Source organism: Crassostrea angulata, chromosome 1 (assembly GCF_025612915.1).
Source record: "Crassostrea angulata isolate pt1a10 chromosome 1, ASM2561291v2, whole genome shotgun sequence".
Lineage (NCBI taxonomy): Eukaryota > Metazoa > Mollusca > Bivalvia > Ostreida > Ostreidae > Magallana > Magallana angulata.
Window position 1 is genome coordinate 51437729 of NC_069111.1, and position 22592 is coordinate 51460320.

The 22592-nt window shown below is 32.6% G+C and overlaps 1 protein-coding gene across 1 annotated transcript; it reads right to left on the reverse strand.

Annotated features, from left to right (window-relative positions):
- Positions 1–979: 979 nt before the first annotated feature.
- Positions 980–17082, reverse strand: LOC128192898 (uncharacterized). The gene is made up of 9 exons (XM_052865951.1): positions 16694–17082; positions 11827–11882; positions 11681–11695; positions 9870–9872; positions 6924–6935; positions 6106–6120; positions 5774–5812; positions 1423–1577; positions 980–1174 (listed from the first exon to the last, which is right to left on the reverse strand). Exons 1-8 carry the CDS (start codon positions 16770–16772, stop codon positions 1449–1451), a joined length of 348 nt encoding a protein of 115 aa, XP_052721911.1. The 5' UTR covers positions 16773–17082; the 3' UTR covers positions 980–1174; positions 1423–1448.
- Positions 17083–22592: the final 5510 nt, after the last annotated feature.

Sequence of the window (22592 nt, forward strand, 5' to 3'; positions counted from 1 at the left end):
CAACGTTCAAGTCAGACTGTTTGTGAGGGGAAATTGTAAAACTAAAAAGCTTAATTGTTTAAAAAGGTTTTTTTTATAATTTTAAAATATATATATATATATATATATATATATATATATATATATATATATATATATATATAGTTTATCTAGATATCTAGATATGCATGTTTGAAACATGCTTACTAGTGGGTCTAGAACTACATGTAAACTGACTCCGGTTTTATTCAAGAAGAAGGAAAAAGAACGACTTATATCAAAACGAAACTTTTGAATGGGAAAAGAAACTAATTTACTTGGCAATAGAATTGGCAATGAATTACAATAATTACTTAATTGATTAAGATAAAAAAGTAAGAGTTCATGTAATAAAAAAAAATAGTTTTAGTCCTCGATATTAATGCAGAATATGTATTAGCCTTCAGAAAATGAAACATTTCAAGTCTGTCAATATTCTCTGATAAAAACACCAGGGCTGTACGAGAAATATGTAACGAGTTCACAGTGTCCGATAAATGTTTTTTTTTTCATCTGCAATTGCAAAACAGCGTACAACTCGAAATACATTTGAAAATATTCACGGCATTTCTTGATTCGATTAAACACTTTGATATTTCTCTAATATTAGTTTCAAAGAATGAAAAGGCAATCTCATTAAATAAATGCTCTCGTTTCGTGGGATATTTTGGTAGTTGATCACGTTTCTGAGGCGGTATCAAGCCTATCGTTTCGCTGTTTGGGGAGGAATGACATATGCGAAAACTTTCATCTACAATTAGAGTTTGTGTGGACTCCAGAATGATGAGGCCGCTAATAAAACCACAATGGCGATTATTTACTTACTCCTACACCGTCCCTGGCGGGATTCCACTTTTGTATTACATAATTTGTACCAGAAAAAAAAATCAAACAATGACGTTTTGTTACAAAGGTTTATTAGAACTAATTTTGATTTCAAAATAACGATTATCATGCGATGTGGGGAAGAAATGTTTATTTATTTTTGGATTTGCAGTGTTTTTATAGGTCATTGATATGCTTTATATTCTTGTCAGGGAAACAATATATACGATTTATCAGTTCATAATAACAGTTGTCGCTGGCTACAAAAATACGATTGCTGTAAAATATAGTCTGTCTCTTATGTCGTATAATACCAAGGAAAAAACGTAATCTGAAATGAAATAATAAAATTTAATTAAAAAGCTTCATGGGACAGGAAAGAAATGGTCTTAATATTAAATAATGTGTGATATATGTCACATGAATTATAAAGAAGAATACTATTTAACCAGGTATTTTTAGATAAGTTAAACATCAACATTCTTTTCCATAACCGTTCACATCATCTTTAGGTTTACTTTAGACTCTTGAAAACAAAATCAATGTGTTTTTGAAATGATAATATCTTCCGAACTTAACCAAAAATATTGAAGTACAGGTCGTCGCTAGATGCTGTCATCGTCATAATTGAATCTGTGATGATGACGTAATCGATGAATGGCGGTCAGAATTCCGGAAAGGGGCCACACAGGGCCGTCAGAGTCCCGGTTCGACAGGGAATCCGGAATTTGTTCCTGGAATGAAAATCATCTTAGAAAAATGTACTGTATATCTACATCTAAAATATATGTGTGGTCTATATCCATTGTCTATGTCTAAATCTTAAGTATGTGGTCTATTCTATTGTCCATGCCAATTAAGGTAAATGTCTGTGGTCTGTATCCATATTTCATGCCTACATTTTGAATATGTAGTCTATTCTATAGGCTGTGTTTACATATAAAGTATGTGGTCTATTCTATAGTCCGTGTCTACATATAAAGTATGAGGTCTATTCTATAGTCCGTGCCCACATATAAGGTATGTGGTCTATTCTATAGTCCGTGTCTACATATAAAGTATGTGGTCTATTCTATAGTCCGTGCCCACATATAAAGTATGTGGTCTATTCTATAGTCCGTGTCTACATATCAAGTATGTGGTCTATTCTATAGTCCGTGTCTACATATAAAGTACGTGGTCTATTCTATAGTCCGTGTCCACATATATAGTATGTGGTCTATTCTATAGTCCGTGTCTACATATAAAGTATGTGGTCTATTCTATAGTCGTGTCTACATATAAAGTATGTGGTCTATTCTATAGTCCGTGCCCACATATAAAGTATGTGGTCTATTCTATAGTCCGTGTCTACATATAAAGTATGTGGTCTATTCTATAGTCCGTGTCTACATATAAAGTATGTGGTCTATTCTATAGTCCGTGTCTACATATAAAGTATGTGGTCTATTCTATAGTCCGTGTCTACATATAAAGTACGTGGTCTATTCTATAGTCCGTGTCCACATATAAAGTATGTGGTCTATTCTATAGTCCGTGTCTACATATAAAGTACGTGGTCTATTCTATAGTCGTGTCCACATATAGAGTATGTGGTCTTTTCTCACGTCCGTGTCCACATATAAAGTATGTGGTCTATTCTATACTCTACATACTTTATATGTACATATTGTCTACATATAAAGTATGTGGTCTAGTCTATAGTCCGTGTCTACATATAAAGTACGTGTCTACATATAAAGTACGTGGTCTATTCTATAGTCGTGTCCACATATAGAGTATGTGGTCTATTCTCACGTCCGTGTCCACATATAAAGTATGTGGTCTATTCAATACTCTACATACTTTATATGTACATATTGTCTATGTCTACATCTTAAGTATGTGGTCTATTCTATTGTCCATGCCAATGAAGGTAAATGTCTGTGGTCTGTATCCTTAAAGTATGTGGTCTATTCTATAGTCCGTGTCTACATATAAAGTATGTGGTCTATTCTATAGTCCCTGTCTACATATAAAGTATGTGGTCTATTCTATAGTCCGTGTCTACATATAAAGTATGTGGTCTATTCTATAGTCCGTGTCTCCATATAAAGTACGTGGTCTATTCTATAGTCCGTGTCTCCATATAAAGTACGTGGTCTATTCTATAGTCCGTGTCTACATATAAAGTATGTGGTCTATTCTATAGTCCGTGTCTCCATATAAAGTATGTGGTCTATTCTATAGTCCGTGTCTCCATATAAAGTATGTGGTCTATTCTATAGTCCGTGTCCACATATAAAGTATGTGGTCTATTCTATAGTCCGTGTCCACATATATAGTATGTGGTCTATTCTATAGTCGTGTCTACATATAAAGTATGTGGTCTATTCTATATTCCCTGTCTACATATAAAGTATGTGGTCTATTCTATAGTCCGTGTCTACATATAAAGTATGTGGTCTATTCTATAGTCCGTGTCTCCATATAAAGTACGTGGTCTATTCTATAGTCCGTGTCTACATATAAAGAATGTGGTCTATACTATAGTCCGTGTCTACATATAAAGTACGTGGTCTATTCTATAGTCCGTGTCTACATATAAGGTATGTGGTCTATTCTATATTCCGTGCCCACATATAAAGTATGTGGTCTATTCTATAGTCCGTGTCTCCATATAAAGTACGTGGTCTATTCTATAGTCCGTGTCTACATATAAAGAATGTGGTCTATACTATAGTCCGTGTCTACATATAAAGTACGTGGTCTATTCTATAGTCTGTGTCTACATATAAAGTATGTGGTCTATTCTATATTCCGTGCCCACATATAAAGTATGTGGTCTATTCTATAGTCCGTGTCTACATATAAAGTATGTGGTCTATTCTATAGTCTGTGTCTACATATAAAGTATGTGGTCTATTCTATAGTCCGTGTCCACATATAAAGTATGTGGTCTATTCTATAGTCCGTGTCTACATATAAAGTACGTGGTCTATTCTATAGTCGTGTCCACATATAGAGTATGTGGTCTATTCTCACGTCCGTGTCCACATATAAAGTATGTGGTCTATTCTATACTCTACATACTTTATATGTACATATTGTCTACATATAAAGTATGTGGTCTAGTCTATAGTCCGTGTCTACATATAAAGTATGTGTCTACATATAAGGTACGTGGTCTATTCTATAGTCGTGTCCACATATAGAGTATGTGGTCTATTCTCACGTCCGTGTCCACATATAAAGTATGTGGTCTATTCAATACTCTACATACTTTATATGTACATATTGTCTATGTCTACATCTTAAGTATGTGGTCTATTCTATTGTCCATGCCAATTAAGGTAAATGTCTGTGGTCTGTATCCATAAAGTATGTGGTCTATTCTATAGTCCGTGTCTACATATAAAGTATGTGGTCTATTCTATAGTCGTGTCTACATATAAAGTATGTGGTCTATTCTATATTCCCTGTCTACATATAAAGTATGTGGTCTATTCTATAGTCCGTGTCTACATATAAAGTATGTGGTCTATTCTATAGTCCGTGTCTCCATATAAAGTACGTGGTCTATTCTAACGTCCGTGTCTACATATAAAGTATGTGGTCTATTCTATAGTCCGTGTCCACATATATAGTATGTGGTCTATTCTATAGTCCGTGTCCACATATATAGTATGTGGTCTATTCTATAGTCCGTGTCTACATATAAAGTATGTGGTCTATTCTATAGTCCGTGTCCACATATATAGTATGTGGTCTATTCTATAGTCGTGTCTACATATAAAGTATGTGGTCTATTCTATAGTCCGTGTCCACATATAAAGTACGTGGTCTATTCTAACGTCCGTGTCTACATATAAAGTATGTGGTCTATTCTATAGTCCGTGTCCACATATAAAGTATGTGGTCTATTCTATAGTCCGTGTCTACATATAAAGTACGTGGTCTATTCTATAGTCGTGTCCACATATAGAGTATGTGGTCTATTCTCACGTCCGTGTCCACATATAAAGTATGTGGTCTATTCTATACTCTACATACTTTATATGTACATATTGTCTACATATAAAGTATGTGGTCTATTCTATAGTCCGTGTCTTCATATAAAGTACGTGTCTACATATAAAGTACGTGGTCTATTCTATAGTCGTGTCCACATATAGAGTATGTGGTCTATTCTCACGTCCGTGTCCACATATAAAGTATGTGGTCTATTCTATACTCTACATACTTTATATGTACATATTGTCTTCATATAAAGTATGTGGTCTATTCTATAGTCCGTGTCTACATATAAAGTACGTGGTCTATTCTATAGTCCGTGCCCACAAATAAAGTATGTGGTCTATTCTATAGTCCGTGTCTACATATAAACTACGTGGTCTATTCTATAGTCTGTGTCTACATCTAAACAATGTGGTCCCTATCCACAGTCCATGCGTTCATCTTAAGTATGTGATTTATATCCATAGTTCATGTCTACATCTTGAGTATATGGTCCATAGTCCATATGTCTACATCTAAAATCTGTAGTCTATATCCATTGTCTTTGGTCTATATTTAACTTATTTGTCTACACATATATTGCACATGTATGTATATAAAACTGCTAGTGTAAAACAGGTATGGTATCAATTGTCTAAATCTATATTTCAATCTTTAGTCTCTGTCAATGTTTCACTTTATTAAATTTTTCATATCTGTATCTATAGTCTATAAACATATAATGTCTATTGTCTATATCTGTATATCTGTATTCTTTTACATTAAGTCTATAACATTACTCAACAGTCTATGAAAAATCTTAGGTTGATAAAATATATACAAGGATTCGTCTTTAGAGATTTTGTTGTAAATTTATTCATTTTGCAGTTAAAGACCTTGCATAGCAAATCTTCTTCACGGTGAATGTTGTGTTCATTCATGAGCGCTTGCTTACCTGCCGACTGTCCGGAATTTCCGAGTTCCTTTTTCTGTACTGAAACAAAACAGAGGCAACTATTTATGAGGCCAAATGTCGAAATATCGACATCATTGATACAGCTAATTCTAACTAATGTCCAGGTTTTAGTAAAATCCATGTTTTATATAAAGTCTCTGAAGAATATAGAGATTAATGTTTTGAGATATTAAAGAAAGAACACAAAAGAGAAATACATGTATGGAGGATTCTGTCATATAAAAAAAGAATTTAGACATGGAATTGGTGCTGAAGGAACTGGTAAAAATGGATTTTGTTTTTGGTATTCCGATAATAACATTAATACTTACTGCTCCTGGACAGTTCTGTGAACAAAAGAAAGAAAAAATTAAAGACTGATTGTCCACAAATCATGCTCAATGTAATTCTAGGAGTGATTAAATCCATCAAAAACTTCTTATTGAAACACATTGTTCATCACGTATTTAACGATTTTTTATAAAAAGAAACTAAAAACCGAAATAGTTGATAAAGAAATATTTATAAACACAATTTTTTTTGAATAATCAAATTAGATATCGCACCTTCAAGTCTTTTAAAACAATTTCATTATTGTTTCGTGATCTTTTTTTTTACCAGTGTATTAGATGTCTTGTTTTCTCATCAAAATACCAACATGTTTCTTACTTAATATATGAGTAACATGCATTTGCAGTGAAATGCAATACCAGCTTATGCATTGTTTTATTAATCAGTTGGTTTTTATATTATGATACTAGTACATGCTATTGTAGTTCCTTTAGTGATCTTGCTTTATTCACCCTGAACAGATCAACTCTATTTATACATTTAATAAAACTTCATCTTACGTAATTTCGGAGTAAAAATGAGGTTTGTAGAATTCAAAAATGTACAAAGTCACTGATAGAGTGGTGATGTACTAGTATATAAGTTTGGTACAATGTATATAATAGTTAAATATATGCTTTAATGCTTCTATTCAAATTTTGCACACATGAAACTGTAAGTTCATCATAACAAATTTTATTTGATCGTAGAAAATTTCATTGTATCTGTTTGTTCTCCCAATCTAAAATCCGCCAATGGTATCCTTTAAAACTGCGAAATGAAAACAGCAGCTATACTATAGTTATATAGAAAAGCTTACCTTCGGATGGATCTACAAGATAAGAAATTCAGCACGTTAAATTCATTAAACTTTACAATATAACAATAACTTTTAACAGCAGAAAACAACGGTGGTTAAATGTCACTGAAATACATACCCTGCACATCTGATGGAGCATTGGTGTAATAAAAAGAAAGAAAACAAGACATATATAAATGTCATATCATCACTGTGTAAACGTTCTGTATAATTTCAGAGAGTTCATTTAAAAATAGAAATTATATTGCATACGTAGAGTCTAGCTCGAAAATGGCAAAATGAAAAAAAAATCATCAAAACTTTTCAAAACAACACCTTAACATCATCTGCATGCTGTTAAGAGCAAGAATGATGGGCGTATTGGCCAGATGTTTTATTGATATGTTGCTGATATAATCTATTTATCATGATTTGTTTTCTATTATGCCTTTTTATTAGTAAAGTTTGCTATCTTTCTGCAAGGAGGCATCGTTAATACCCAATCCCATAGATCCAGATAGAGTAATTAACGTTTAGAGTCATTTTTAAATTAAATTTATAATTTATCAAATAATTTAATTGTCAGGACATTTTAAAAGGTGTTGGAAACCTAGGTTTCAATTGTTGTTTTAAAAAAACTAAAATTAAGTAGAAGCCTTTTTTCGTAACCTTTCCGTTGGCAAATATGTGCAAATAAATGTATTAACGACAATTCTTGTTCCAGATTTCAAGTCATTTCCGTCTTTATTATAGCATAAAAAATCTTGCGGATTGAAGGTTAACAATACTTTTTTTAAGACCACAAAAGGTGGCACTCATGTCAATTTATCGCTCGATCAATGCGTAAACGAACGAACCAAGAACTTTCTATTCATTTTCCCTTTTTTTTTTTGCTTGAAGCTGGAGAGAATCTGCAAGGAAAATAAAATGGAAATTTTCCACATTCGTCTTAAACCAGGATTCATTAACGTTCACGCACAAGATATCATATTTTGTCATAACTCTCATACATAACAATAAAACAGAAAGGACAAATTTCCGCGGGCTCGGAATGCAAATAAAAATTGTTTTGAAGAAGACAACGCTTTAAAAAATAGTGTCGTATTCTGCGTTGCGACTGTTGACTCTCGGTGAAGCGCCATATGATATCTAAATTGTTTTCATTCTTTTTACACAAATATTTTCAGAAACTTGTTTTCGATCAGGGCATAAATTTTGAGTGCATTTTGATATTTTGAGAAATTTCAGATAAAAAATCCATATGTCTCCAGGTAAAATAGCGTCATTCTGGTTATGAAAGAAAGGTTTGTGTAATCTAAACAAAAGTCCAGATACAGGTTTAAGCCAAATCAGCATGACCAAAATATGCTACCAAATAATCTCGCACGTATATAGTAAAAAGCTAGTGGTTAGATTTATATATTTATGCGTATAGAAAATTAATATATCATAATACATGAAATAAGTCACTTGCTTAATCAACCATGCAAAGAGTAATTTCCTTTTTGGTGCATAGTTAACAAGATGGTAAAGAGCCATTTGAGGTGACTTTTGTAAGAGGTAACAAATTTAAAGGGGTATGGTCACGATTTTGGTCAACTTATATTTTTCTGTTTTTATTATTTACAATGCTTTATGAATGCATTTCAAATTATCAAATGGAATTTGGGTGCCCATCGATGAGTTTTAAGCAAGATACAGGGCTCACAATTCTTCGTCATGTAAACAAGGCTCATGCCCTGTTTTTGTTTACATGTACATAGGTTCAATATACCAGTAAAAAATCTTTTTCAAGATGATTTGTCTATATTCTTATTTTTTTCAAGCATAAATAAACAGTTCCTAACGATTAACACGTTCCTTTTATGTCTAAAACTGGAATTTTTACTTCAACATTAAAAATGTAAACAAAAGCTTTGTTTACATAGCGAGGAATTGTAAGCTCTGAAACTCGCTTATAACTCAACAAATGACATTCAAATTTTGGTCGCCTATTAAAAATGCCTAACTGAAGCATTGTAAACATTAAAATCGAAAAAATAATTTTTGACCAAAATCGTGACCACGCCCCTTTAAAGTGACCGGTTCATCAACTACATTGTAAATTCCTGATAATGCCACGTCCGTGGTTTAGTCTTAAAATGTATAGATTTGTTAAGGCTTAGGTTTTTAAAACATTGTTTGATGTCGATTAACATGGACCTCAAATTGTTGGTCAGATTACGAAGGATTATTTAATTACAGAAAGTAAGCCCCTTGTGATGACACAATTTGAAGGGAGAATTTTGATTGGCTGTCACATGATGACTGATTGTTGACCTGTTTAAATCAAAACTCGTTCATGCTAATTGATTGATACATTAGCGTTTTTGTCTCATCAACTTTACTATATGATAAATGACAAATGGTAAAAATAACGCCTCATTCATGAATAAAATCAGTATAAAAATCGGTTTAAAAGTTATATTTGTATGCAAACATGCAACCCATAAAATAAGTAGAATATGTAAGAAAATGTGCACTTTTTACAATAAATATTTGTGCAAAGTTTACAATTTCCCACAACAGTAAACTTGTGAAGGTAGATACTTATTACAACAGAAACAGGGTAAATATACTTACTATTATACCAACATGTGTATACATACACTTTTCAACAACATATACCGTTTTATTTACTTTTAAACACAACACTAAACATTTGCGTTATTATTTAGTTTTTTTACAACAAAAAAAAAGTGAATAGATAAATTATTATTATATACTTTTTATAACAGTACTAAATTTACGCCCATTACAACAAGGAAGTGTAAATATACGCCCATTACAACAAGGAAGTGTAAATATACGCCCATTACAACAAGGAAGTGTAAATATACGCCCATTACAACAAGGAAGTGTAGATATACCCCCTTTACAACATACCCCTTTACAACAACAGAAATTTATCAACCGATGCACACTTACCATCTGAAAAAACAATGCAAAATATATAAAAGATGTTGTTGAATCAGCAGAATATAAATGTACAATAACAATACCAATATTTCACGTGAAAATGTATGGATATGACAAACGTTTGATTATAAGAAAGTGCTTATAATAGAAACTTACCCGAATTCCCTTAGCAAGCAGGCAATTAAAAACACAGAATGATTATTATTACTTACTAAAGGAAAACGTTGTGAATGTAAATATTATCGAGAGGATATTTAGGTGACCGCTATAAACAATAACCTTATTCATAAAAAACCCCCACAAGCGTTACAGGTATCCCTTATCGGAAAACATTCTGGTTTGGGTAAATCTGTATTCTGTAGCGTTGAGTCTTGGTGGATACGATGAGCTAATGAACATTTCATCGGTAAATTGACCCTTAGATTTGCTAATTTAGCGTGGCAAATGGAAATTCTTCTGTATTAATACATGACGTGCAAATGGTTTGATACATTGAGCATTAGGATTTTGTACTTCAACAGCGCAAGCATTAGAAATAAAAAAGATCGTAAAGAGAGCATTGATTTTCGCGCTTGAAAAAAGGGAATGTAATGAAGAGACAAAATGTAAGTGGTTCGGATTTAAATCCTCAATTGACAAGTCCGGAGAACTAACGTGTTTCAGCAATAAAAGACCAAATTCCTGCCATTGTCAATACCAAACTTGATTAAATGTAGGCGATCGTGTGCCTGCTTTGCATAAATCTCCTGCTCGGACCACACTTGACACATTTCATCTTATAAATGGTCCTTTGCCCCCTCGCTATTGCCAAAATACGAGAGTTATTAAAAGTAATAATTTTAAGAGCTAAGTCCACTTCTTTGAACTGCGTTCGCTTGTCTCGTATTTGACAAACAATAAACATGTAGTAAATCATGCGGATTAATTTATTTACAAATATTATATTGATTTTGCCTTGTGTCCATTGACGAAAGGTTAATTTAATCATTGATCATTGTCACAAAAGGCCACGTTTAGAAATTATGCATCGAAATTCCACGGAATACCTTGAAAGGAGCAAAGGGAATAGGATTGATGAAGACACATCATTTTAATCCGGATAAAACGGAAAGCAACTGCTGAAAAGATATTGTTCGAATATGGTTCCTATTGTACTGGAAGGCATCCATGCAATGAATCAGTTTGCGATCATAAAATGTCTGAATAGAAAGAAGCACGCTTTTATACGATACGTAACAAATTTATACGTGTGGCACTTCATCACTGAATAAAATAAAATCCAGTCTGAGGATTACATGCAGACTGATATCATCGTTCCCAGGGAAACAGGAAGTGGTTTTTATTAGCATTAAGGATGGTGGATTGTCAACAAATTTGAAAATTTTTTCACATCTTATATAGAGCTCTTCTTTTCAAGGAGAGTGATAAAGTCTAAAAATGGACACAACGATCCTGCCCTCTTAAGTGTCCTCGGTGCATATCTTGTGAACGTAAAGTCATTTATTGAACTGTGGACTGCGATGATAAAAAGTCTCTAGTTTTCATGTTGAACTTAACAACAGCACACTGTCAAATTTTACATGTAGTTTAATCACTCTTTTATAAAATGTGGTCGTTAAATTTGAAGTTCATGTTTATTTAAATTCGATCTTCACATGGGGCTGGGAATGCCTGCTGACATTATTAATTTGTTCAAAGAAAGGGAAGTTGCATGGTCACGATATTTCGAGAAATTTTCAGACACAAATATCAACATGGCTTTGTTACTGGAGTAAAAAAAATGATATTAATTTTTGTCTGATTGCATTTTAAAGACTTACCACCAAATTATTGATCTGGAAAAAGAGAAAGAAAAGTTAAAAACAAATTCATATTCATGATAATTGGTAATTTATGTATAAAAAAAATCCACTTTTTAAGTTATCTGTACACATTAAAAAGTGGACGCATTTTAAAATGAACATACCGCCTTCTTGAGGATCGGACTTGGTAGCTCTTCGCTATTGTAGCTGAGGAAATATTCTGTAAAAACAAAAAAACGTTTATGATGCCTTCATGATGAGAACAATAAGTCTTCATCATCCCGTTACCATTAAAATATAAAAATCCAAATAAAAATGAGAACGTGGATTTCTGTCTACACCCACGTGTGTTGGAGAGAGGACCAGACCCGAGGCCATAAAACGGAGAAAGCTCAGTTTTGGTATCAGTTTTATTTCTACAATAGGAATGGTTATATCGAACCAATAAGTGAGCTCGTCTAAGTTGTATGGCTACGGGACCAGGTGTGGGAATATTCTTATGTTAAAAGTTATAAAACATTGAATTTTAAAACTCAGACTGCAGTCAGAATAACGAGTAGATCCGAGTAAACAGATGTCGACTCAAGCGGGGTTTCACTGCATTTGCTCCCCTTTCATTTATACAGGCAAAGACATTTCAAAGGAGACATAAATAAATTGCTAGAATGCAGTGATTCATACGAAGTAAATGCTAACATCCTAAAGTGATAATGGCGGTGTACTCTTTCGATCGTTTTTACTTTGAATTAACTTTGAGGAAAGGTGTCAATATAATCTTCACAATCTGATGTTAACTTAGATTGTGATAGGCGAATCTAGAACCAAGGTTTAATTCACTGATGGCGAATTTTGATGAAGGCTGGCCGATAGATAAACGTTTAATTGATTTCAATCTTGTCACAATGAACAGAGCTCGTGCAGTACGCTGTTTCCTGTCCTTTGTTACACAGAATCGAAAAGTATCATCAAATTTTTAGAGCACTTTTCAGTTGAAAAAACATTTCGAAACCTATTCTGCAATGGTTAATTTTTTATTTCAAAAGCCATGTGCAGGAAATGCACAAAAAGGCAGAACATTTCATTTTTTTTAAACATTTAGATTTAAATGTAAGGAAAATATCGACGCTTAATTGCATTTCCTATGTTAAGGTTAGGTTACACAACTGTACAGATGTTGTATTAGAAACAAAATGACGCTAAACAGTATCTAATTAAACATAATTGTATTTAAAATATATTTACAAAACATTATTGACCGTGAAATCGGAGAATGCTCTCAGCAAAAACTACGACTAGCGCTCCTTGAACCAATTCATGGTTATCAAACACATGACTGTTGCAAAGACAAAGACCAGCAGACTTTGCCATATTATGCAGCACTGTTTAACGTATTCAAACATTGGACGGCCTATACATAGTTCAAACCACTAAGCATTCTTTGATCAAGCAGGCAGGAAACAAAGGAACGCAAGAATAACAATAATTATCAAAGATTTAAAAAAATCATAGTGGCCCTCTGGGTGGAAAAAGTTGCAAATGCACCTAATCCTTTGTCATTTATGGACAGAAATTTCAATTTTAAATTGATCCATTCGATCACAAACTGGAATCACTTCGGTGCATTGTAAGACTACACGCAATAGAAGTCAAATATAATTTGCTAAGATTGCGGGCGTATCCATGCTAAAGTTTGGTTGATTCTTTCAATGAATACGAGAGAGTATCCGAATTCATTATTTCCATTCCACGGCGGGATATTACAACCTACAACTGTCCTATAACTTGACGGTCTTCGCTATCAATATACGTTGTTCATCAAAGAATGTCAAACAAACGTGAAATGTTTGCAAGAACTGTATGATTTCTGATTAATCAACGGGGGTGAACTTCAATTGTTGTCATAGAATTTGTGTGGGATTAGGCAATAGATTTTCTCGGCATAGATTAAAGTTCCGCATAACAATGCATAAGTGCATCTACAGGATTCTAACAGAGGCTTTGTTTGAGGACGAACCCGATTCGAATTAGAAAAGTTTACCCAAATTTTTTCTATGATAAGGTCAAAATTAGAATATTCTTTAGTACTCGTTGGGACCGTCTAATTAATTGTTTCGAGCGCGAATATTTCAGCATACAAATTTTAGTAATTGGCAGATTTGCGGTTATCTTTGGGCGAAATGGACTTCTTAATCAAAGGCCAACGACCAGCAAAATTGTTGTTCTGATAGATTTACTCCGACTCATTTCCACTAGCTGTGAAATTTGTCAAAAAAAATGTTGATAATAGACAAATATATTAATCAAATTATTAAACTTAAACAAGAAAAAGAAACACGAAATACTAGTCTGATTCACAAACAATACAGATGGTTAATTTTTTATTATGACTATTAATGGAGTTTGGATAATTGTCCATGTACAGTTCTACACTTACCATCATAGATCCATGAACCGGTGTTTCATTGTCACTCAACTTTATTGACAGTATCTCCAGCATTTATTATCAAAGGCTTACCAAAAAGCTGTCCCTTTTAATGAACTTCTGATTTATGTAAGGTTTGATCATTTTCTTATTACAATAAAAAAGTGCGTTACTTCAACTATGTATTATTTCCGTCCTTTTCTTCCTGAACATTTCTGCGTATAAATGTACACATACTTTGCTCTCGAATGAATATACACATACCTATATTTATTTTCTAAATCTATTTTACAAATGCCTTAAAATTGTTTCTATTGTTCATAGCTTATTTAATTAATCATGAATGAATTCATTAATTAATGTTAGATTTTTTAAATAATAGTTGTTAAAAATTGCTTCTGAAGTATAATCATCAAGGACAAACTCTGTGACCATTCAATCGACAATAGTCAAGAAATGACGTCACACTTCCAAATATGCGTGTAATTTAAGTATTTGGAAAAATGATTACTTTTTCTTGACTTTTCTTCCTATGTAACGCACCTATCGACCTACCTTAATAAAGTCTAAAAATGAACAAGATCATCGAACCTTCCTACAGGACCGTTCACCGTTCACGTTGGCTATGTATTTTTCCAGAATGTCGTAGCAAAATGAATTATGGAACAAGTACTGGATTCATGGGATTGTTTAAGAACCAATTTAATCAACACTATATTGTTTTTTTTAAACTTTATCCTTTCTTGAAATATCACGACGATATATATATATATATATATATATATATATATATATATATATATATATATATATATATATATATATATATATATATATATATATTGTATATATTGTTATATTTATATATTGTATTATATTGTTGTACTTATGCTTATATAGGCTCTTCTACAAAGTTAAAATTCATGACAAATTTAACTTATCATTCTTAAATTTTCTTTTAAATTTAAAATTAAAATTAGGAAAAAAAAATGGTATTAAGATCATTTCGTTACAGCGTCTTCTATGTATTATAACTCATCTGAAGGTCATACAACTCGACGTGGTATGCAATTTATACACAAACCAGTTCAGAAGTAGTGATATAGCGCAATTAAGAAGCATCTAATTGTTCCACATCCATATAATAAAGATACATGTTCCTAGCAGATACTTTCACCTTCATAGAAGTTTATCCTCAATCACCCCCCCCCCCCCCCCCACCAATCATTTGATTGCTTTGTTTCGCGGCAGTAGCCATTATTGTCCTGGTGATCGACTAGAATAAACGAACTTAAGATTCATTCACTGTATTCCGTATCGTAATCAAAGTTTACAAGATTAATATGGTTCAAAGAATTTTAATTAGGTTATATCTATTCTGTAAAAGAATACCAGTATCAATATTTTTAGGACCCAATAAGGTTGTTGAAAAAGTTATTCTTTTTAAGAGAGAGAGAGAGAGAGAGAGAGAGAGAGAGAGAGAGAGAGAGAGAGAGAGAGAGAGAGATGTAAAACAGGATGTGTTTATTCAAAGCAAATATCCCGTAGCACAAAACTTGGTCATTTTCATGACCGTTTTTGTAAATAATAACAAAATGTTGGTACCGCGAAAGGAAATTTATTCAAATGATTACAGGGACTTTAATCTGAGTATATCCTAAAGGCATTCGCAGTTGAATATAATCCCAAACTTTGCTGCGGTTACAAAGTTTCTAGCATAGCAAATTCACGAAGTTCTCTTAAACAGACAAACAAGATACAACATTATACGACCGATCTTCGGAGCAGAAGGCCATTAATGGGTAATAGTTACATTTAGTTGGGATCAGAAGACGAAATGAGAGCTCAGCCTCCATAGTCTAGGGCCATTTTTTCTCCCATCATATTTTTAGTTTACTTAAATAATATCTAAAAACACGTCTATGTATTGGTAAGCTGAATCCGCATGAGGAACCATTGAATTAGTACATGCCCAATTACAGAAAGACAGCGATGAGAAAATTAGATTCCTAGCCTTGTTTTGATGTATTAGAACGATACCGTTGAATTTCAGGATGGGAATAAAAAACAACACCTGCTCCTGTTTCCCTATGCTGCTTTTCTATCGGTCCCCAGCAGGAAACTCAAATTAGACTACAAGAATTCCTGGAAATACACGACACTCGGGCGTAAAGACGGCTTCATCAAACAAAAATGCGCCCACCCCCCACCCCATTTAAAGGGGACTGGGTGCATGGTCAGCAAAATCCATATTTTTTATGGATTTTATTAGCTATAAATTTAAATTTGAATTAAATTAAAAGAAAAGTAAGGACAAATTCCAATTATGTAAGCTTTGAATATTTTTCTATACCTTATTCAGAATTACAAATTATTTTTAAAAAAAGGATTGTCAACAAACTTATATTGATAAGTTTGAATGAACTTACAACAGCTATTGGCGATTCTTCTTTCATTCTTATTTCTTTTTTAAAAAAGTTAAAAAAAAGCCCTACAAAAGTTGTGTAGGAGTCTTAGAATAATGTGTACATTGAAACTGAATTTTCCTTGTCTACTATTTTGAAATACGTACCAATTAAACTTGAAACCTGAGATAAAAAGATAATTACCTCCCGAATCTTGGGCATGTTGTTGCTCAATAAACATAAAAAGTTCCAGAAGGAAAATTAAACACAAACGAAAGTTCATGTCCAGAGAAGTTCTAAATTTCCAAAGTAGCACTACAAATGTTCTTTCGATAGGAGTTGACAGAACCTATCCTATTCACTCTATCATGCTGTGTTGCCGTTAAACAGCAAAAGATCGTGGACTAATACTGAATTTTCTCCTTATAAAAGTAATTTTCTATATCCGTAAATTCAAAGAAAGCACCCTTCATTCATCTCGCGAGTTTCTTGTTTATGAAGTGGTGGCGCGTTTTTACAAAGTATCGGATTCCAAAGCCTTTCGCCTCTGATTTGTAAGCTATACTATAAGATTGGTTTTTGAATGGACGTGTTCATATAGGATGTATATAGTGCATGGTAGGCGGTGTGTATGCGAATCGGGGAGGATTTAATGGATTTATAATTAGTTGACAATGAAAAATCGAAAGTGATTTAATGCAAATCAGATATTTTCCCAACAAAAAGTTGTTGTTACAAAAGCATCAACGTAGAGGAAATTTGTCACCCCTGCCTTTTGAGTATCGGTGTTTGCATTACGCCGTTGTTCGTAAATAACTTTAGAAATTAATAAATCTCTTGTTCCGAACGGAATTAATCATATTTGAAATAACCCGTTACTTAGGATGCGGAGATTTTGATCGTTAAACCTGACTTAAGGTGTTGACTATTAACTCTGCCAACTATCGGATAGAGCTACAAAAAGCCGGACTCAGAAACGCTTGCGTGCAACTGGTCAAAGCAATAGACCTTCTTGTCCATTTTCAGCTAATGGTACATTACCACTCACAATTTGTTGAATAGAATTATCAATTACCACATGTCTAGCAATTAATCGCGTTAGCAAGCCTTTGTCAGAGGTTTTAGGACAGGACTAGATTACGACGTAAATAAAGAAAAGTCATCTGGAGAGCCACACGCCATCCCACTTCCGGCGGCGCTAAAGGTTTGGTTTCTTCCAGAAAGAAATGTTTTCGGTCAACGTTAAGTTATCCGTTTATCGTGAAGAAATTCCATATCGCATCTAATTTTTCAAATCATGTCGTCAATAGGAAAATATAAGCAGATATAAACTATGATTTTTAGTTCTGGGGGAAAATTGAATGGAAGGAACTCTATGGTATTCACAATTCACGTATATGTCTCACAATTAATTTTAGTGACCATGTAATATATTGGTACATTTTTAAAGACTTTCGAACATGAAATGTACCAAAATTAACCAAAATTGTGTTAATTAAAAATGTGTCAGAAGTTGGAATGTGATGAATAGGAATAAGAAATGTTCGAACTTTTTATGTTTTGCCAATTGTAAATGTGTGAAGATGGAGCCATACTGTTTAAATTCTAAAATGAAAAATATAAATATATTGGATTTGCCTAGTAATATTTTTACAAGTATATTATGGTTTTTTTCTGTCAACCTTCCTAATTAAAAAAAAGCAGATATAATTTTTACTTTAGCGTTATTTTCATAAACAAACCAAGACTGGAACAATTAAAGACAATGAACGCAAAAAGGGATCACGTTATAAAGTTGAATCGATAGAAGCTGTCCTCTCCAACAACCCGTTCATGTTGACACACTTTTACTCGCATCGTCACACTACGGGTTATTTGCCCTTAAAACAATACAATTTTCAATCTCGGTGTCATTTTTCATCTTCATGCAACAAATTTCAAATCTCAATGAAGTCTGAGCGGAAATGTTTGTGTAAAGCAATATCAGACCGGGCGGGAATCTGTTGAAATATTCATGTTCATTGTATGATTCTTTCAGATTATCTTGTTTTATTAATGCTTTTCCAACTAAGTAATCACATTTCTTGTAAAATATTTACGAAACAAAGTATAAGAATTTTCTCAAGTCATTCGACATGGAGACAATAGCAAAAAGAAAAAAAAAAATACTACAAAAGTCATAGTCAAAATTGAGCATTGTATGTGAAAAACATCGTACAGAATATGATTAGCATTGGCATAGTGTGTCTTTCAATTCTCTAAAAACGCATTTAATATATTTAAATCACTTTCCATAGCTAATGGATTGATCGGTAGATCAAGCGATGTTTGTTTGATTGGTCGTTGATTATTTGTTTGATCTTGTTAGTTCCCTGTTGTATTTTCCCTTTCTACACACATCTTTGTATGGATTTGTTCCCGTTATCCTGTTCATTTCAGAGTATCGTTTTACCGGACTAACATATGCAGTCAGACACGGAGAGAATTAATTAGAGTTTGTTTTCTTTGTTTTGCATAATTAAGGTCGATTGTGAAACCAATACACTCTTTCGATCCATCCATTCGTCCCTCAATCTTTTGCGAATAAGAGATAATTACCGAATATTAGAATCTAGACAAGACTTCAAATAAAGGTAACGGAGGGCACACGAATCGCAATCTTACAAAGGGAGACAAGAAGTACGCTACCAAATGTTTCAACTTTTAAAAATTTAATTAATAGATAAATATCATTCTGAATAAATGGTCAGGTACACATTTTACAAATAAAAGATCGTTTACGAGTGTCATACATAGACTATTGGCTTTTTATTTACGTTTTATCAAATTAAGTGCATATTTTGCCTAAAACGTATTAATTAAAAGAACATTTTCACAAGTTTAGATAAAGTTCTGACATCGAATACATGTATGTGTTTTCATATGTAGCGACTGTATATAGAAATATTGTATAATTATGTCTAGTAAAAATTTCTCTTCTTGCAATCAGGTCTGTGCCAATATTGCTTTGATAACTGTAATGTCTGATTTTGAAATATGAACACTGATTTAAAGCTTCTTGGTCCGGTTTTCTGTCAAATGTTGTGAACGCTTTGAAACGATGTGTTTAAGTATGTGCATGATAAAAGATATTACAGTAGTTTTCCCTGTCAATTAACCCATATTTTAATGAAAAAAAATGATGAGCAAAATTTGATAAACCCAATCATTCGGGGGACGAAACTAAACAGTTCCTTTTCTAAACATTCACATGATGCATTTAGGTTTGGTATGCCCATAAAGAAATTGGTTTGTTTACTTTGAATATTTCTAACTTTGAGTGGAGGCCGATTCGACTGATGTTCATTGGCGAAAGTCTCTAACATTTTAAGATAATTGGTTTGTATGGAAAATTATTTGATATCGTGAGAGCGAAAAACTCGGACCATGCAGCTCTAACCATATTATTTTATACAGTTATGGTTTTTCGACTACAAGTGCGTAACGTGTTTCTTTGTTTTTGTGTTTAATTGTGTTAAAAAGATTCTGGTAAGTGAATGATTCACAACTAATTAAATCCGCAAAATTTATATATTAACAAAATAAATTAATAATATCGAAGATCAGTGTGTGATGTAGAAAAAAAAAATTCAATGTATTCAATGATTCACAAAGTATTACTTTGGCGCTCATGTCGAAATTGTCAACTTCAGCGCAAAAGACACATTCAAGTGTTTCTAATATATTTGCATAGTCTCATCAAATATTTGTACTTCCCTTTAGCTGTTGATTAAATTAGGATTAGACAAGCAATTATAAACATCGCTTGGATCAATTTTCCTGAAGTTAATGAGATGAAGCCATAATTGATTATTGTTTCATAGTATTACGTCACAACACAAATGACGACACAATTTATATTTTTTTGGTCAGGGCACAAAATTAATATCATTTTATTTACCATAGTGCAATAAGCATATTTTGCAAATAGGCTTGTATTACCAATAGCACACTTCTACTTGTCATGAACGTTTGGCTTTCAATAGACATGAAGATCTTTCTTTTTTAATTTGTCAATCCGATTCATTTCAATGTCATGACATTTGATAGTATGACTGTTATCATTAATTTGAATTTAACACTCGCTGTCTATTTATTCAATTGAATAATACCTTAATATGTTTTACGTTGTGGCGAGCGCGGTAAGAAAATTTTACACATAACTTGCATCATTGTCAACTTGGTGATATTTTGACAGTTATCAAGTAATAGAGAGAGAGAGAGAGAGAATCATAATATTTCAAAGTCTAAAAATTTCGTACAAAATACATAGACTTGGTTCCCCCTAAAACCTTTTTTTTATTCTTGGAGAGGATTGATCTATCTGTAAAATTTAATTTATGTTTAATTTGATCAAAATTGTAAACGATAAATACAGTACAATTTTTCTTCTTTACTCTGTTGTTATCTTGCTTTTATTTTAATCCTGGTTCATAATTTAAATTTTTTTAAAAATTTTTTTAGATTATTTTTGCAATCTAATTACATGCATGTACGTTGTATCCGTCCCCTGGTCACTGTTTGTAGGTGTTTAATTTCCCATTTTCAAGTTTAATGGTTTGACAATATACAATATCTACATAGATTTTTAACTGTTTTTTGTCTCTCTCTCTTTATCTTTTTTTTTAAATTTAGATCTAAATGATTTTTTAAATTTCCTCCCTACTTATACTTACTGTACATGCATACAAAATTTGCTTAAAATTAGATCGATGTCTTTAAACCTCAAGGCACTGTAAATTACGAGTTAAATGTCAGCCATTTTTGGCATAGCACCGTGGGAGAAAACATTAGAGAGCAGTATGGGATGTAGACAAAAAAAAAAAAAATTCTGTGGGTTGAGCTCGTTCTTTTTCCCCCGCGCGCTGTATCATAGAACTTGCTTCGCTCGCCGGCGCGCTCGCTTTAATTAAGCTCTAAATGTACATACGTATTATATAAGTAAAATTTCAATCCGTTTGATATATGGTTGTGTATGTATTATTCGTTTTAACAAGATTTATGCAGTCTACATCAAAATTCAGTAAGATCCGCTGTTAAAATATTAAAGGTAATGCTGAACTTCTCTGTAGATGACTTTTCTAAAGCAAATTTAATGAAGAAAAGGGACAGATTTTTATTATTTTATATGAATACCCTCTAAATGTATAATGTTAATGTATATCAGTCTTTATTGAATATAACATCACTGTTTATTGCAGAATTTTTTATAATCAGGAAAAATTAAATTGAAATAACTAAGTATTTCAATAAATCAAAATTTAAAATCTGGATATCAAAATTAAATACAAATATTCCTAAATGAATTCGGAAACTAATGAATGACGAATAACGTCAATTTCCGCGGTTTTCTTGTAAAAGTCATTTTAAATGAAGGCTTTAGAATAAATTATTCAAATTTTTAGCTTGTCACGGAAGTGTCCTCAATCGTGCATATTTATGTAGATTTACTTAAATCCAAAACTAAACTCCGTTGAGAGCAATTTGTGTTGCATATTTAATGAGAAGAAATCCCACCTGCACACCCACGATCCTCATATTTTACGAATTATGTAAATCAAAATTCACAGAACAATTCAAATCCAAAAACCTTCAACTATAAAATTTGGTCCATCAAAGGTTGGGTTTGTTGTTGGAGAAACCTTTCAGGTCTTTACATGTAAAGTCAGGGAGTTCCGTTGTTTAGTCGAACCCGCGCTCAATCTCTGTCACTAATGGACGCCTGAGTTTTATTGTTTCACTGTTCACTCAACATCACTTATCTCAGTCGATTTATCATTCCAGACATCATTGACATTCTACGATTCTCCGTTTTGTTAAAAAAATATGCCTTTTCAAAATGTGTCATTGGTTCAATCTGTGGTGGAATTAATGAAGGCAAAACTATTGGAACCATTAGAATACTTTTAAATTAAACATCAAACGATTTTTAATCTCATCTAATTATCTCTTGACTGATGCGAGATAAGCGGGCGTTTGATGCGTCAATTCCTCATTTACATGGCCTCTAGCCCTTCACATAGTTAATATTTTTCCACATTTTAATTTTGTTTAAAACAAAATG

Bases quoted from the DNA above. Each gene is read 5' to 3' on its own strand.
- LOC128192898 (XM_052865951.1), bottom strand. From the start codon at position 16,772: ATGAACTTTCGTTTGTGTTTAATTTTCCTTCTGGAACTTTTTATGTTT. The intron at 11,883-16,693 runs GTAATTATCTTT...TTGTTTTTACAG, and splicing joins ACATGCCCAAGATTCGGGAG to AATATTTCCTCAGCTACAAT. The intron at 1,578-5,773 runs GTAAGCAAGCGC...TTTTCATTCCAG, and splicing joins AAATTCCGGACAGTCGGCAG to GAACAAATTCCGGATTCCCT.